The sequence below is a fragment of the Phallusia mammillata genome, chromosome 1, assembly GCF_965637545.1.
Source record: "Phallusia mammillata chromosome 1, kaPhaMamm4.hap1.1, whole genome shotgun sequence".
In the NCBI taxonomy this organism is placed as follows: Eukaryota; Metazoa; Chordata; class Ascidiacea; order Phlebobranchia; family Ascidiidae; genus Phallusia; species Phallusia mammillata.
Window position 1 is genome coordinate 30619668 of NC_137252.1, and position 18394 is coordinate 30638061.

Here is an 18394-nt window from a genome sequence, read left to right on the forward strand (position 1 = left end):
TAAGTTATAGAAAAAATTTCCTTCTTTCTACTAAAAAGTAAATGTAACTTTACAATTTTGAGCAAAGTTTGTTTTTGCATTAAAAACCTGTCGTTGTGAAATGGTGCAATTTCCCAAATACAAAGTTTTTTGCTATCAAGAGTAACATTAAAACAGCAGTAAACTCACTACACTCGCACCAGTACAGTAATAAAAATATAATCCAGGCTGAGAATGATTTAATTTAGTTTTAAACTGTAAACTGAAATATTAAATTAGTAGCTAAAATATGTAATAGGCTTCAAAAGCACTAAATTGTTTTGAACTTATATAACTATTAACTTACGGGTCCCTGCATAAAAGACAGCTGTTTGTGTTGTATATCCATCACTATAAATGGTTGTAATTGTAAAAGGGTATGCTGTATTGGGTACGAGATTATTAAATTGCTGAGTAAAAGTTGTGTTATCAGTGGTAAAATTTTCCTGTTGCGGTCCAAAGGATCGTTGCACTAAATAACTGGTGATTAATCGAGCTGAACCCCCCACTGGCTCACTCCAGCCAACTGAAACTTCTGATTCTCCAACAAGTATTTGCATTGGGTCGGCAGCTGGTCCAGGCACTAAAAACATACATGAAATATATTAAACTAAGAAAGAGAAACAAGAACAACTACAGACATGCAGGGTGCAGCTGCTGGACTATAGAGGCTAAACTGAAAGCATTTTTTCTACATTGTGAGAAACAGCTGTTACAAGAGAAAAAAAAGGTTTATATTTTATGACTTCTTGACAGAATTGACATGTTATACCCCAAGTATTCAGAAAACATAGTAGTCTTTACCTACAGTTACTTACAGGTTGTGACTGTTAAGGCAGGAGACATAGGACTCAAACATTCCTTTGTTTTCACTTGCAAAGTAACCAAGTAGTTATAGTTGGGTAACAAATTTGGCAAAGTAAATGTAAAATCTGTGGTTTGGGCTGAGACAGTCATTGAACCAGAATTTAAACCATCTGACCAAGTGATAACATATTCGTCTGGCACAATATCACCAGGTTCATTGTAAGGTTCCCAAGCAATAATGGCTTGTCGCATTTCTGCAGTCACAAGTGTTGGAGCAGATGATGGTGCAAAGGCAACTGAAAATCAGAAGAAAATTAGTAAAACTAGACAGATTACTATTAGGTCAGCAGTTTATTCATTAACATATTCCCTTTTCTGACTTGTTCACGAAAAGTAATCCTGTGAAATCCAAATGTTTTGTTCACATTATTAATCTATAAAATTCCAATGTTCACACAGCTAATCTTTGAACATCGTTTAAACCTAATTTGAACCCACTGATGCATAATTAGGATGTTTTAGATGCTTAGAAAGCTACATTTGAAGGTGGACTGAAAATATATGTCCACTTGAAAAAATTCTATAAATGGCAAAAATGCTAATGATCAAGCAAAAGAGTGCAAAACCACCGTTCACTTGCTACAAGAAGACAAATTTATGCAGTCACGCCTTGGTGTTTTAAAAAACATAAAGCAGTAATCTATATCACAGGCTAGTTAGACTTTTATGGGTGTCAAACACTTTTTATGCTCATCACATGCAAACGATTCCCATTAAATAGAAAACACAGGCAGTAGCATCTTAAACGAACAGTTTAAGACATCATAAGAGCAATCTAAATATTATCAATTAAATCCATTGCTAAAAGTATTTATCAATGTGTACTCCGGTAAAAAGAGTAAATGGGTTATTATTGAGGTAAATAGGTTATTATAACAAATTGTCTGTCTCTCTCTCTACAACTGTAATTTATACCCTAAAAATATGAACACACTGGTGTTGGTTGGTGAAATAAGGACCTTTGATGCATCTGTCAATTGCAATTGCACAAAAATGCTATTACCTGGCTGGACAATCGTGTTTGGACCTCTTGCAACAAACCCATCATCATAGATTGCTTTAGTAAAAACCACCACACGTCTTCCAGGTAGTAAACCAGTTAGTGTATGTGTTAGACCAGTTATGTTTTCAGTTTGTATGTCATCAAGATCATAACACCAGCAGATTTCACCATACACCAGTAACCGAACGTCTCCATCATTGACAACATCATTATATTCTACCACTATTGATGTTGTGTCAGGGCACTCTATACTTCTGATTTCCAAAAAGGCAGTTGGCGCTGCAACATAACAAAACATCATTGTAAACATGTAAAATTGCAATTTTCACAAAGTAAAATAAACCATGTCAAGAACTGGAATGGGATTGTTTACAGGCTGTCAAAAAAATAATAAACTTTGAAACTTTTTAAGGGAGTCAACAAGATGTCAGCTCCCAATTAAGTTATTTACCCAGTCATATTGTATTAGTTTGTAATTGAGTCTGATTTAGTCTAAGTTTCAGCCTCAGCAAGTGAAAACTCAAGTCACATTTAGTCTTTGCACTCACTTACATACAGTAAAAGTCAACAAGATCATAATTATCAGTTGCAATATTCAGCATTTTTGCATTTATCGGTTTTAGCCTTTATCAGACAGACAAAAATTCTGAGATGGGGAAAGTTTGTGTGGTGCAGTAAAGCACCATCACGGATTGGTTTCAAAGCATAAGAGGTGGTAACAGCACTTTATATAAGCTGTTACTACAAATATACTTTACATTTGTGTTGTATTAGAGCACCAGCGATGTTTTATATCCAACAGCCCATAATACTAAACTGATTTCTTACAATGAACTTACTGTGTGTTTTTGTCACTTTTTTATCAGTTATTAACCTTTGAGTACCAATAATCATTAGAGGTTCAGCCCTAAAACAACATATACCTGATATTACAGTCAATGGGTCTGACTCCCTGCCAGCCCCTGCAGAGTTAACTGCTTGAACAGTTACAGTTTGAATAGAGTTGGGCAGTAGTGAGGTGATCACTGCTGACATTCCAGCACTGGAAATTGTTTGCCCATTCCAGTTCACATAGTAGGTGTGGATAAGGACATCTCCTTCTGTGTACAGAGGCCAACCAATAGTAGCAGTTTCAGGAGTTACAGAAATAAGAAATGGAGAGTTCATTTTTCCAGGCTCTGCAAAAGTTACAAAAAAAAAACGTTATAAGTGCAACTTTCAACAGTGACTGATGATTGCACTGACGACTAATATTGTTAAAAAATGAAGAACTAACTGACATGCTACCAATATGGTTGGTGGGTGGCATAGTAACCATATGCTTACAAGCTGACAATCATGTTGTTTCATCTCTAAAACAGTAAAACAAAACCTCTTACTTGTTGCCAGTCTGTTTTCGAACTTGCCCTCAGTGATTCCTCCCATTGCAGTTACAGTCACATTTTGCCATGTGTTTGTTGGCAGTTGGGCAAGACACCCATTAAATTCGGTGGTGTACCAAAAAGCTCCTCTAGGTTGGGCGACAAAAGTTGATAGTGGTACATTTCCAGGGTCTGACCAATCCAAAATAATTTCATGCTCTGTAGCCGCGTGTCCAGAATAGCAAAATTCAGAGCAAATAGCTAAAACAGGCAAAAAAGTTAACAGACAAATAATATCCACTACGTTGCAACAGCAACAAACACATACCTGACACAGAAATACCAAATGGTGGAATAGTTCCAGCATTATCATCAATATGCATGCGAATAGTTGTGACGGTCTCACTTTTCAATTGTTCTGTAGTAGTAACCCAAAATTGATAGATGAGCATAACTGATTCAATCATGTACCTATCAGTTACCTGGTATAAAGAAAAAAAATATTTATGTTTTCCTCATATAGAGCATTTTTTGAGAAGGTTGTTTAAGCATTTCTAAATTTGGCCGTACTTTAGAAAGGGCTGTTTCTATGCAAAGTCTTTGAAATTCAGCAAAAAAACAAAAACAATAACAACAATTTCTCTTTAGACATAGGTGAGTGACTTCAATGTAAACAGATATATTCAAATTAATTGTTTAATCTGGTTTTGTTAGGTATTGTGCAAACATTGTAAGGAAAAAAAAACAGTAGTTAACAAACCAACTGCATTTGCAACACAACATATACAAAGAAACTGTGTAAGTTTGGTGTAAACAGAATGTGGAAAGAATATTATAGCTGTTTAGGAGCCAACATTTTAACCACTGGAACCAACGAATGATAAAAAAATATTACATGCATGTGACACAAGTCATCAAACAGACAAAAAAACTAGAAGGGTGGCTTAGCACATATTGCCCTTGCATATACACTATAACCTATTTTAAAACATTGATATATTTCCTATGCTTATTTCATATAGGGTCCCATACCATCCACTATCTTTTATAACCTTAGTTGTTTCTGCAAGCAGAAGCTCATGGGTCCCCACACATGCAAAGTTGTAAATAATGCATTTCAAGAGATAACCATGTGAAAGTTTGGTGTTGTAAGGTAAACACATCGGCACTGGGCTTAAATAATAATACTATGTAAAAACATAACATTTGAGTATGTTTAATAAACTTTGCAAAATTTCATATAATTAGAATGTTTTTTAAAAGTTCATTTATTTTAGGGGGCTAGTTGAGTAAATGTTGGGGCTAAAGGTAAAACACATCAACTGAAACCTACAAATAGCATAGTCCACATACTACCCCAAATTTTATCCAATCCCGACACTGTTTAAAAAACTGACCCATTGTAGGGGACTAGTGGGGTAACTAATGGGGTCAGACACTCACTAAAAAAAAACTAAAAAAATATGAAATCTCAATGACTCAATCAATACTGCCGTCTTTTGGAAAAACCTAGTAACCGACATATTTTTCAAAATGCGTTTTTTTAGTGGAATGGTTACTTAATGTTGGCTAGTTTTCTGTGTTAAAATTTGGAATTTGAAAGATATCTAGTTGTCGATATATTTACAGTTAAAAAAACCTAGTAAGTGAAACACAACGCTAAAAGTATTTGGCAAAACCTAGTATTGCTGTTTGACCAATCATGACGGTCGAGTTCGTCACGTGACAACTTTTTTCTGACAGCTGCTTGTTGTCGCCTTGTTTACTTATCTATTGGCATTGTGATTTAGTTTTGTTTGCTATTAAGTAAATACCGGTATTTAAGTTTGTTTAGCTGTAACTATACTATCCAGTTTCAGTGTTTGTTTAATATGGTTACCACAAGAGGAAAACTAATCTTGGCCCTTAAAAAAAACAAAGAATGAAGCTCCAGTTTCCAGTAAGTTTGGATTAATAAACTTGCTTGCCAGGTTACACTTCTGAAGGCATTAAGGTAGAAATTTAAGTTGAGATTAGAAACACATTGTTAATGACCAAGAGAATAAAAGTTTGAAATATTATAGTTCATGTAAGTACACTTTGATTTCAGCACTATAACCAGGGTTGCCATACCGTCCTTATTTCTAAGATTTGTCCTTATTTTGAAGGTCTGTGTCTTAGAAAAGTTCATTGTCCTTATTTCTAAGAAATGTCCTTATTTTTTACTTGAGTGCTTATTTTGTTTTAGTTTCAATAATTACTAGCCATATCCCTGTTACAAGTAAAATTAAACCTAGACCTGAGCTGTTGTGAGACGCACGAAGTATTTTCTACAAACAAGGAGTAGCTGCAAAAGATTGTTTTTGGCCCAAACATTGCACATGATGTGTCATGGCCCATAAAAATGCAGAGATTTGTTCAAAAACGTTGGTTTCGTTTCGTATGACAATTAAATTTTTCGGTTGTCCTTGTTTTTGGTTTCAAGTCGATGGCAACCCCGACTATAACCATAAGCAAAAAATAACACATAGATTTGGCTCAGAAACAGATTAAGAAACAGGTTATTGTGCTGAAATTAAAACCGCAAGTGTGGATGATATTAATCATAACGTGAGTAGTTGTTGTCATTTGTAGTCTTATCTGACATGACAACTGAGCATCATTCAACTCATCAAATGATCAGGATTCAAAACTATTTCAGCTCCAAAATGACAGTTTTTGGTTAGGAAGAATTGTGCCACTGGACCAAAATTCAGACAGTTTAACCAAAGAAAATCCATATGTTACAATTTCATCTAAGCTTGAAAGTTTACATGCTGAACCTATTACAGGTATTTTTCTTTCACGCTTGAAACCTTGCATGATGTTAATTTATGTTGTTAAAAGTTAATGATGATTTTTAGCTTATAAAATATAAATGTTCACAAACAGATAAACATAATCAAATAAGCTATTGCTGCCAGGCATAATGTATGACTAAGTATTGCGTATGCTATACCGTGCGGGGAGTGTGACGAAATATACATCGGTGAGACTGGTAGAAGTCTAAATACGCGCCGGAAGGAGCACGAAAGGGATGTGGGCAAGAAGGATGCGAAGAAATCAGCGTTGGCAAACCATGCAACCACTCACCATCACAGCATTAACTTTTCTGCTGCTCAAGTGTTGGTGAAGGAAACTGATTTTCACAAGCGAAGTTTCCTAGAGTCTTGGAACATCCATTCACGCGCCAACACAATGAACGTTAAAACAGATGTTCTAATGCCGATAAATTATCGGTCGCTTTTACACCACTGAGCTTGTTTTATCGCTACGGTGGTGCGAGTTTGCAGCCGCGTGATCTTGTTATCGCTGTTTTACATGTGTGTGGTTTGCATTTTGTCGCTTTAAAAGAAATTTGTCCTGCAAGTTATGTCATTATCCTGATGAAGGCGTCTTGTATAGGACGTCGAAACGTCGATTGTTTACAATAAAACTGCTGGATGAGCAATACTTAGTCATAGATAAACATAATCATTTAGGTTTGCTCATCTCAAAGTTAACCATTCCAATGTTTTATTAATATTGATAAGTTTTCATGTCTAAAAATATTATAAAAACTGCTGGTCGCAGGACTTTGCTGGAAGAAGGAAATTCATGAAGGGCACTATTCATAAAACTGCAATGTTGGAGCAAAGATATCCTGCAATGTTGGAGCAAAGATAAAAAAAAAGAATATTGACAAAACTTTTTTGAGGCAAACAAGCCTTTTTTCCAAAATCACTGAAAGCTGCATGGAGCTTTATTCTTTTTTTCTTTCTTTAAAAGGTCCAAGATTAGCATTCCTTGTGTGGTAGCCATACTAAACAAACAATGAAACTAGATTTTGTAGTTTAACAAACTATATTTACCAGTTTTGTGACAACATGCTGTTATAAGAAAAAATGACAAGTATATAGTAAATCTGTAAATAAAATATACATAAAAAAGCTAACATTCTAGATGTTATATGTTTTTAGTTGTCATGTAAAAACATTTTTTTGGGTGTCATTCAATTGATGGTTAAACTGCTTGATGTTTTCATGTTAGACTTTTGTAGCATGGTAAGTTAACCACATCAAGAACTCACAAAAGTTTATGACATGTTTTGTAAAAGTATCTTTGCCATGTGCTTGTGTTGTTGTTGAACAAATATACTTTTCATTGGTCTTCAGCACTAGCATGTTGCTATTGCTAATAAAAGGTTTTTGACTGAACATTTGTACTCCAGTATTCTTCAAACAGCTTGAAAAATGGTGACTTAAATGTAATAACAAAGTTTATGAAAAAAATCAAAAAAGCTTCTGTTTGATTTGTGAGGGCGATAAAGCAAAAAAATCCATGTATTGTTCTGAGCCTAGACTTTTCCAAATTTTATTTTAGTTAGTTTTGCATTTCTTATCCGGTAAAACCTAGTATATCGTTTTTTCATGGATAATAAACAAACTAACAATATGTCGTGAGCCGTAGGTATGCCAAAAATTTTTTACTGTAACATGTTTGTGAAAAACACCAAAAAGGTAGACAAAAAAATTATTTTTGGATGCTAACCAACATCAAACGCGTTTTGTGCTTTTTCTCGAAAACTTGAAAATTGCAGTTACTAGGTTTTACCAAACGACGGCAGAATAGTACTGCAAAATTTCAGCCCAATCTGCCAATGTTTAAAATTTCGACCACTAGAGGTGTTTTGAGCAACAACCGTTAATGTTTCAGATGTCATAGGGCTGTTAACAACCCCCTAACCAACGTTTACCAAGCAATCCACAAAGTCATAAAAGAGTAACATACAACTGCTTGCCCTTGTAACACTATTGAGCAACAGAAATCTTTCGTTTGTGGTGCCCAGTAACATACAAATACGTTTTACACTTTAGGGGCTTGTGGGGTAAATGATGGGGCTACATGGTTGAACACACCAATCGACATCTATAAATGGCATACTCTACAAGCTATCCAAATTTCAGCCAATTCTGACACTGTTTAAAAACTCACCCATTTAAGGGGGCTAGCGGGGTAAATACTGGGGTTATCAACAAAAACGAAGTGGGAAGCACATCTACATAACTACATCTACCATCTGTGTAAATTTCATCCAAATCCATCAAGGATTTGATAGAAAAACGAGTCTGACAAACTTCGGGGGAAAATACCCATTTTAGGGGGCTAGCGGGGTAAATACTGGGGTTATCAACAAAAACAAAGTGGGATGCACATCTACATAACTACATCTACCATCTGTGTACATTTCAGCCAAATCCATCAAACATTTGATGGAAAAACGAGTCGGACAAACTTTGGGGAAAAAATACCCATTTTAGGGGGCTAGCGGGGTAAATACTGGGGTTATCAACAAAAACAAAGTGGGATGCACATCTACATAACTACATCTACCATCTGTGTAAATTTCATGCAAATCCATCAAGGATTTGATGGAAAAACGAGTCGGACAAACTTTGGGGAGAAGAAAAAAGAAGAAAAAAAAAGAAAAAAAAAAGAAAAAAACAAAACAATTTGAGTAAAATCAATATGTGTCCCCTTCAGGGAAGGGGACCCATAATAATTCTAGTAAAAAAGACAACATTATTACAGATAAGGCATTTGGCCCAACACAAGCTATTTTTACTTTCTTTTAATCCATACTTAAATAATCCTAATGCCAACAAGGCATTTACAGCAAACAAAAAATGTTTTTCCCTTCACACATTTATTTTAAGTTTTGTTAAGAACATATCAGCCTACCTGTAAAAAACTACCTCCTTCAAAGTACATGTTTGAAAGCAACAGTTGACCAGCATTTAAGTAGAAGGGGGTTCGAATTTGCCACTCACACAAGGCTGGTGCCAAATAGCCATCATTTTTTGTTGGAAAGTTCAGAGCAAGGTCAGCATTCTGTTCCAGTGTGATGTTACCACCACATGGGATGGGGTCATCTACAAAATCAAAACCACAGTATCAAAAGTTGCTTTTGTTTAGTAGGTATGGGCTCAAACAGTGGTTCCTGACCTTTCACAGTTCACAAACCACTTTTGTAAACAGCTTTACGATAAAAAAAAATGACTATTAAACAACTAAAATATTGTATAAATCCAATTTGATTTTAGGAAGAGTAAACACGTCCATGTTGGGAGACAGTGTTTTTTACACAATGTGCACAGTGTGAGCTATGTCAAAATGTGCGCACATTTTGTTGGGCTCTAGCACTTATGATACGAACAGTACTTTGGTTATGATATAAGATTTGCTGACAGTTGTAAGAAAGTTAATTTAAATTGATCAGAAAAAATAATTGCAGTTGTATATACAGTTGATTTTTTGAAATTTAGGATGAAGTCTTATATAAAGAGAACAAAAGTCCGAGAGGCAGTATGGAGTTCTCGTGAGACTAAAAACTAAATTATAGCAATCTTAATTAATCAACTCTTACATGCATCGAATATTATCACAAAACGGTTAAAGACATCAGGTGTTGAACAATGTGCCAAAATGTGAGTTGAAGTTCCAGTAACAATATAAGTGCTGGAAGAGTCCAAAGTACCAAGAAAATTGTCTGTGGTGTTCCCTTGGTATATCTGAAATATAGTATCAGCTGTGGCAAAAACATAATTTTAAACTAAAAAACATTTTTTAAATCGGCTATCCATGAAGTATAGCAAACCTATTATTTTGGAGTTTAGTGGACGCAACCTAGTTGTCTTGGAACAACAGTAAATAGATCTTTTTTATACAAATACACTATTTGGTATACTTAAACAAAAAAGTTGTATCTATGAATGCAGAACATACATCACATTTAAAGCCAGGAACATCAAAAAAAGCAAAAGTAACAACATATGCTGTTACAGAATCCAAAGCAATCATGCATTGATGGGAAGGACATGAAGGATTATAAAACAGGTGCCAGTCTCCCAAAGTACTCTTTTTGCTTAGACAAAGTAAGCCTAGAAAATGTAAAATACAGACTGTTGCAAAAAGTTGTTTAGAAACCTGTTTTCAGAGCTATTACTTGTTTGTGATGTATTCACCAAATACTGACTATGCAGATCAAATTTTAATATTTTTTGTAAACTTTTTACCTAAATATTTGTTTTTAAATATCTATTTTGGAAATTCATTGATAAGTGCTAGTTAGAAATTTCAAAAACAGGTGCAAAATTTGTTTTATCAAATAATATGATAAATTATCATAAATTCCACATGAAGACATGTGTAAAGAAAACTATCAAATTAACAGCATTATCTGCTTAATCATAAAAACCAATCCAAATAGGTCATCACGATAATTAGAATCATCTGCACCAAGAATGCCAAAATTTTTTAGAAAATTACTATTATTTGAATACAAGACAATACCTGCTGAAAAGTTAAAGTGGTTATCTACTGAGTTTGCTGAGTCTGATGTCAGGAGTTGAACATTTACTGATACACCTTTAAAAATTACACTGTTTGGACCACTTTGCAATTCTATTGGATTCTGTTCATCATCACTGTATCCCTGTTAAAAAAAATCCAATCTACTTATTAAAATAAGTTAAATTTTAAATAAAATCTTGTTTGTTAACTTATGTTGATTGCCACTAGTTTTTGTTTGAACTTAAAACGTTGTAAAGCTTGGTTCACAAGGATTAGAGTCAACTTAAATATTAGAAAATTGTTTCTTAATAATGTTGTCCTTTCACATAATTAGATAATGTTACTGAGTAGCAAGTCCTAAATTGACTTCAGCCATTACCAAGTTGGTGTCTCTGATCATGATGATCATGAACATTACTGCCAAAGAACTGGTGTATAAAGAATACATCATGCATACGTTTCAACAATCTCTGTTGTCATTATCAGTGCAGGTCATGTATTATTTTTACACCAGTTCTTTGGCAGTAATGTTCATGATTAAATTACTTTTTAAGTTTATGTATAGTGTTCCTAAGTATGTTACTCTCTGCTTATGTAAACAAAAACAAATGTGGAAAGGCCAGTGAATAAAATGCTAATCGCAATGTCACAAAACAAAAATAGAAACTACATGCAGTATTTTTTTAACCAGTAAGAAATTATTTGCATGTGGAAAGGCTAGTGACTAAAATGCTAATTATGTTGCTTGAAAACAAAAATAGAAACTACATGCAGTATTTTTTACCAGTAAGAGATCATTTGCATGTGTATTGTGTTCCGCAGAGAAAAAAGCTGCTGCATCATTAGCAATAGTAATCAGTTTCCATTGGTAGAGCGTGTTTGGTTCATAGAGAGTAACACTACCTTCCGGAGAAAACTGTAGGTTTTCAATATTTTCAACGATGGCAACAGTGTCCACTGTAATGCAACAAACAATGTTTTGACATTAGGAAAATGTGAAAAGATGTACAGAATAACTTGGGAAAAAACATTTTTACGGTTTAAGTTTACCTGAGTTACTTTGTGTTTGTGGTTATTATAAACAATTCCACCGTTTTACAAGTATTCATTTTCAAGTTTTTTAATCAGACTTTCAATTTATCAATTTAAATTGTCAAACGTTAGAACTATTTTGCCGATTAAAATTCTAATCTTAGGATGTGGTAAAAAGACAGAATCCTTGTCGATCCCTGTCATAAATAGTCCCACTAGGCACAGCACCTGCAAAAAATGAAAAAGTAACCGCTTGTGGGACATCCTGATAACAGATCAAATGTAAGTTCGCAACCACAGCATCATTTGGTTGAGAAATAATTCCATTGTTTAAACCATTAGCTACAAAGGTGTCAATAAAATTTGTTGCAGATTCAGCTGAATAAACCTATGTGAAATAAAAGTGTAACATTTTACATTTCAGAAAAACTGATAAACTTATATATTAAAGCAGGGGTGGGGAACCTGCGGCCTAAAGGCCACATGTGGCCTTTTAGGGCACTATGTGTGGCCTGCGAGTCAAAATACATTTTTAGGATGTTGATATTACAGACTAGCTTCTGAAAAACAGACAGAAACACATTTTTTTCCTTTATTTTACATTACTATTTGATTAGTTCCAGGGTAGCGGTTTTCAACTAGAGCCAAATGATCCCATAGTGGTACACAAAGCTATTTCTGTAGGAATACCAAGAGCTTGAGGTTCTACAATCTTACTTGTTATACAGAACAATTGTTTGCACATAATCGAATGTCTTAAGCTAATCTGTGATATCACAAGCTGCTCTTTGATCATTGATATTTGTAAACAAGCGAGTTTCTAGGTTAAATAAATCCTGAATGTTGTAGTAAAGGTGGAAATGTAGTGAGGAATATTATTTAGCTTGGACCGTAAGTCCTACAACTCTATGTGAGAACAGGCAAAACAACCATTCTGTAATTCAAAAAGTTTGAACACCACTGTCCTTGGCCTGGAAAATAGCCTATGCGGTCTAAACGAGTGTCGATAAACCGTTTGGTAAAAAAAGTTGACTGAAGAGCCCATACAGAAAACAATAATCAAAACCCATGTATGTAAGTGTACAAAGACCAGGAGTCTGGATCTCAAATTAGATCAAACATCATTATAATTGTCCTTAACAACACATAGTTTGGTATTTGCAAGTCTGTCAGGTGTTACAAACAACTCGTGAGCAGCTGTGTTTACAACAAGTTACATGGTTTAATAAAAAAATCAACTTACTGAAGCGATATTCATTGGTGGAGCTACTAACACCATAACGAGATTCAGAACTTCACTTTCACAATGGGGTGTAAAGAGCTGAATTTTTATTTAGCGGCTATAAATGGGTTGGATTGGGAAATATTTACATAAAATTTTTACATTAGTAACTAATTTTTTGGGTTAGTTTTATTGAATTTTAAGTGCTAATACCTTACCCCGACCCCAATAGCCCTAACCGTGAGCATTTTTGGAGATATAACCAATCAAATTTGGGGGTAGATTCTCGTTATGGTGTTAGTAGCTCTACCATATTCATTAGTTTACTCTAAATATAGATCAGAGTGGTACAAATCTAGCAGCATGAAGGGCGAAATTAGAGTTAAAGGAGTATGTTAAGGGTTAAGTCATTTTGTGCAATTACTACTATATTCATTACTTTACGATATTCATTACTTTATTCTAAATATAGATCAGAGTGGTACAAAGCTAGCAACGTGACAGGCCAAATTAGAGTTAAGGAGTATGTTAAGGGTTAAGTCATTTTGTGCAATTACCACTTGAATATTTGTTTTAAGGCAATGCACAATTGTGCAGCTCATACACATTTACAAAAAAACATTGATTACTACAATAGTTGTACTCTTATATACATTTATGGCACTAATTTTGCAATAACTTACGAACTGTCTAATTTTCATTATCAAGAAGAATTTCAACCACATTAAAAAGTTCCTAAAAGGCAGTTTCGTGACCAGATAAGTCTTTTGTACAGTTTTTTGTAGCATGAGCAAAAAAGTTGTGAAACTAAACTAACTAATGTCTGTCTCCTGACAGTACGTTTAACTTTGAACTGAACATAGAACATTATTGGTGTTGTCCAAGCGTTAGTTTTTAAATAGGTTGCTACAACTTCTACATAGGTTGTTTCACAATCTCTGGTGTTTGTGTAAACATTTTTGTAAGGTTACATTTGACTTTCATTTCTCGTGCTGCAGAATTTTAAATTGGCGGCATGGTGGGAAACCCCCTAACGGAAAAATATAACTTTTTTTCTGAACTGTTTTTTTAATATAAAATGTCACTGGTCATTCCACTCATAGTAAGTTTACATGCAAATTATAGTTTATTTACGTGTATGTTTTACACATTGTCTTTTTGAATGGGACAATGCAAACGTACCCTATTTAGATTCCCGTTGTGCAATCACAGCTTGTTTTGACAAATGATGCGGCTCGCTTGTGGCACAATCAGGGCGCTTTTGCAGAAGCACCTGTGGCCGTGCGCACATCAGCAAGTCACCGATGGGCGATTTTAATCGGGGACTTCCTGACGAATCAGGTGCACTATTCGGCATTTAAGGGGGTCTCGGGGACAAACTTCTGTGTTTGCGCGCATGTGCATTAAATAGATTCCTGTTCCCAAACTTTACCTATATCCTGTTCCCAAACTTTATAAGGTTTCCAAACGCCAAAAAATTTGGGCTCGTTTTTTTTTCCTGGTGGACATTTATGAGGTAGGCCTTTTGTTCCTATTAACGACAATAAAAAAGTATAGGCCTTAAACAGAAGCGTAGGCTATACGAGTGTCAAACAGCTCGATCGCCCATCTGTAGCCTACATTCCATAAATAACTGCTCGTGGCTTGAGATTTGAGAAGCACGTTGCTGAACCTAATCAGGTAGGCCTATAATAAACACAACGGTGATAATGGGCAGAGAAGAACCTAAATAAACAACAGTCGGCTTAACTTAACGAAAAACATAAAAAGGGCTCAACAGGTAAAGAAATCACCGATTCTGTTGGATAAGTTTAGGCAAATTTAAAATCTTTTCCAAACAGCTATAATTGTACATACGAATCAATGCACTAACTTATTTCGTAAGTAAAAAGCAATAAAGCTATCAGGTTATTTTGGGAGGCAAAAATTAGGTACCTCAAAAGTGTTCATGTAGCCTACAGGCTACTATACTATAGGGTTGCCATACGTCAGGATTTTTTAGTGTCTAAATCTGCTTCAGGGATTTAGTGTCTTTAGCGTCAATTTAGTGTCTAAATCTGCGTCAGGGAGAAATGTTAAAAAGTACTTAAAAGTCAGGAATTTAAGAGAACAAAATATATGCTATGAAGTTAATGTGCCAACGGAAAAAGTTTCTAGTAGTTGACTACAATCGCGTCTCTACCTTGAAGCTAAAGAGGTAAACTGGCGGCGCGCATGTTAACGCACAAGCTAACTGTTTCGTTTTGCAGTATGTGTCACAAATAAAAATCCGCGTCTCAAGAAAACACAGCATTCGATGCTACGCGGGAAAGGGGGAAGTTTCATTTGCTTTAACTGTGTATCTAATATGCAAGAACTAACTAACAACATAAAGTCGAATGTCGTGGGACAGAAAAACGTTTTCACAGTGGCAATTTATTTCAAATTTAAAAAGGTCCTTGTGACTCCCAATGTTTGTTTTTTCTATGTGAAATTGGTGCGAACGGTTTTTAGAGTGGTAAAGGTTGGCGACCCCTGATATATGTGCTTGTTGTTTCAAGGATAGTAAGAGTAGTGAGCTTAGCCTAACAAACTTAACTAAACAGAAGCCTATACGCAGAAGTTAATTGGCAAGGATCATAGTATCGACCTTTTTTCGTGTCGCCGAAAGTGAGAATCGACCGTCTCCATTGCTAAACGATAGGCTTTATTGCATGACAACTAACAAAAATGCAATTGTTCGCGCACAACTGTAATGTTTTTGTTAACGCAACTGAGATACATTTTGTCAGGGATTGTATATCATAAAATATGGCAACCCTATACGATACCCCTGTGTAGGAAATATAGCAATATTACAAAATAACTTGAATAAAAAAATATTTTACTCTGCAGATCCCATTGGGTCCAAGGCTCCCAGAATCTATTCCGACTGCAATTTTTCGTCCCGGTGTGGCATCTGTTACTGTCATTGTGAAAAACAAGCAGTCCGATGCCGATGTGAGCTGATTCCTTCTGGTTGCGGTTGTAGTGCCAGTATAGACACATGACGTATTGGCTAAATAAAGCAAACACACGAATACATAAGAGTATGACGTATTGGCTAACCAAATAATACATTAATTATAGCGGATACATAATTTGGTCATTTAATTTCCGGACATATACACTTAGCCTATTTGTGAGCTAAAGAGTTGATCTTTTTATTCTTTAACAGTTGTAGATCTTTGTAACTGTTTTACTAGTGCTGTTTTCAAAACTTAATAAAAAAACAACGAAGTACGCACACATAAATATTTTTAGTAGGACTAAAGCTGGGATCAAAAACGTTTGGAAGAAATAATTTTTTTGAGAAACAGCAACTTACCTTTGGATTTCCCCGCCAAAAGCATAAGCAGCAGGAAAGTCCCGCGAAGGCAAATCATCTTGAACAGGTTACCCGTGGTCACACAGTCTTGAAACACCAAATTTCTCTATTATACACGGCAATTTTCTTTAAAACAAAACGTTGCGTTAATTATAAGTTCGCAGTCCAAATTTTAGAATATTTATGTAAAATTACATCTTGCACATTCCGCGTATAAAGTGTCACAAGTCAAAACGCCTATTAGAAAAACAACATTATATCGAAAAAGACATCTTGTTTCTGTCCGCATTCAACGAGCAGCTACCTATAACCACTGTTAACAGCAATTAAAAACTCGCTAATTGTTTTGACTCACCTGGGTATGTTCTATTATTTCTTCGGCCTAATTTGCTTTCCGGTTACGAACGAACGGTTTGCTCCGCTGTGACAAATCATCTTCCCTAGTTGTGCGGCCGCACCAACGACCGGTAACACATCACGCTATGTGTTTCTGCATTTACGACTTGGGTCGTCTATTTGCATTCAAAAACCGCTTTGTAAATGAGATTTATCTCATCTTCCAAAAGCGTGTGTATACTGTTCACGACGAAGTTAAGTAAATCGCTTCAAATTTGCTATAATAAGCACAAAAAATTGTAACTCACACGAAGGGTGCCCATCAGGACCAAACTTGTTCGCTGTTTTATTTGGTCACATAAGTAACTATTAACATCTAGAACCAAACCTATAGCTAAACGAGAAATAACCGCGAATACATTTTGGATTGTAACATGGAATAATTTTTAACGGGTACAATGCTTTTACTGGAAGTTTGAACGGCCTTTCATGTAAGTATCCGCTAAGTGGCAGTAAACCGCAGTGCACACGCACAAAAAAAAATATTTGCCGGCCGTTTTTTCTTCGCGATCAGACTTTGCTATAACGGTTCCCAGTTAACCTTAAATACTGGCTGTGACTTCAAGGATACGGTTAAACCAAATCAAGCCAGTCTACCTCTTCTGTGCTAACAGGGCGAAAAGTTAGACAGCAAAATCTTGCCAGCGGTGGTGCCGAATCTGCCTTGATGCATTGCATTTATCGTTCGTTGCAGTCATGTTTGCTTCAGACATAAATATACCAAAATCCAGAGGTAAGCTTCGCCGTCCAAAGTGTGAAGCTGAATGCTAAACCTTTCTAATGCAGTGGGCTACTCAACGGTTCGCACCAGAGTTGTAAACGGGCCTGAAATTGGAGCCCTAACCCGGCCCAAACCCGAAAGTACAGGCCCAAAACCCAGCCTGAATCCGAATCGCTTTTGAGAAGCCCGTTTAGGCCCGAAAGTCGATTGACAGGTGTATAGGAAAAACAAAGACAAAAGACACGAAAGACTATTGGTCTTGATTTGTTCAAGACTCAATTGAACAAGGCATATTAGGGCTGTTTAACATTGGTCAGATCCAGCAACCGGCTACTTAAAAATTACCGGTAATTAAAAAAAAATACAGTATTTTTGAGTCATTGCGTGTTTAATGACCCATGACGACAAACGGTTGTCAGCGGCACTGGAGTCCGGTTCACTTTATGTCAAGTCAAATTTTTGGAAAATGCTTGTTTTTACCGTAATTTATGATTTTAAACCTTCACCTGACCCGAATAGCCCTAACCGCCGGCATTTCTACATGTCTACAAATAAAAATTAAACTATTAATATAAACTATTCGACATTTGACCTAAAGTGAACCGGACCCCAGTGCCACAGCCGCTAGTTTTTGGTGTTTAAAGTATCTACTGCTCCTGACGCTGAGGTTAACTGTTGTCCGTCTTTGGAGGTAGCAAATCGTTTCTTGATTAAGATACAAAAGTGTCGTTTTGTAAACAATAAAAAGTTTTCAAAAGAGTAATATTTGCTGCGGCATTTGCACTAACACAAAATGAATTCGTTTGGCGCATCTGACACAGATTTAACAATACCCGGCCTTAGTTCTTTCAACAAACAATACCTGAAACGTTACGTTAGCATATCCTCAACAAGTAGTCTATGTCATTTTCATAAGTGTACATTTAACAATGCAACAAATGCTGCTGGTTTTTGGCTTTATTCCGTATTTAATTTATCAGACATTTAACCTAGAAACAACAGTTATTTTTGTGCGATGTTTAATACCAACTATAGTAATACTACGTATACGGAGGCGTTTTCTGGGCAATGTTGATTG

At 35.5% G+C, this 18394-nt stretch overlaps 1 protein-coding gene and 1 long non-coding RNA gene across 11 annotated transcripts in view; one reads left to right on the forward strand and one right to left on the reverse strand.

Annotated features, from left to right (window-relative positions):
- The window catches only part of LOC145223383 (fibronectin-like), a 22285-nt gene extending 5964 nt beyond the window's left edge, over positions 1–16321 (reverse strand). The window contains exons 1-14 of the mRNA XM_080089808.1: positions 16200–16321; positions 15721–15890; positions 11860–12019; positions 11384–11556; positions 10600–10741; positions 10033–10187; positions 9674–9818; positions 8989–9179; positions 3578–3731; positions 3268–3510; positions 2812–3066; positions 1889–2167; positions 837–1121; positions 326–601 (exon numbers count right to left, since the gene is read on the reverse strand). Coding sequence (XP_079945934.1) covers positions 326–601; positions 837–1121; positions 1889–2167; positions 2812–3066; positions 3268–3510; positions 3578–3731; positions 8989–9179; positions 9674–9818; positions 10033–10187; positions 10600–10741; positions 11384–11556; positions 11860–12019; positions 15721–15890; positions 16200–16257 — 2686 coding nt within the window. The 5' untranslated portion in view covers positions 16258–16321. The remainder of the gene's footprint in view (positions 1–325; positions 602–836; positions 1122–1888; positions 2168–2811; positions 3067–3267; positions 3511–3577; positions 3732–8988; positions 9180–9673; positions 9819–10032; positions 10188–10599; positions 10742–11383; positions 11557–11859; positions 12020–15720; positions 15891–16199) is intronic.
- On the forward strand, positions 5104–7463 carry LOC145208069 (uncharacterized). 10 transcript variants are annotated; one of them, XR_013854435.1, is made up of 3 exons: positions 5104–5188; positions 5847–6059; positions 6841–7463. It is a non-coding gene; the product is annotated as an uncharacterized LOC145208069 (long non-coding RNA). The 10 variants fall into 10 exon arrangements; XR_013854419.1 differs by having other exon boundaries at positions 5930–6059; XR_013854440.1 differs by having other exon boundaries at positions 5105–5188; positions 5863–6059.
- Positions 16322–18394: the final 2073 nt, after the last annotated feature.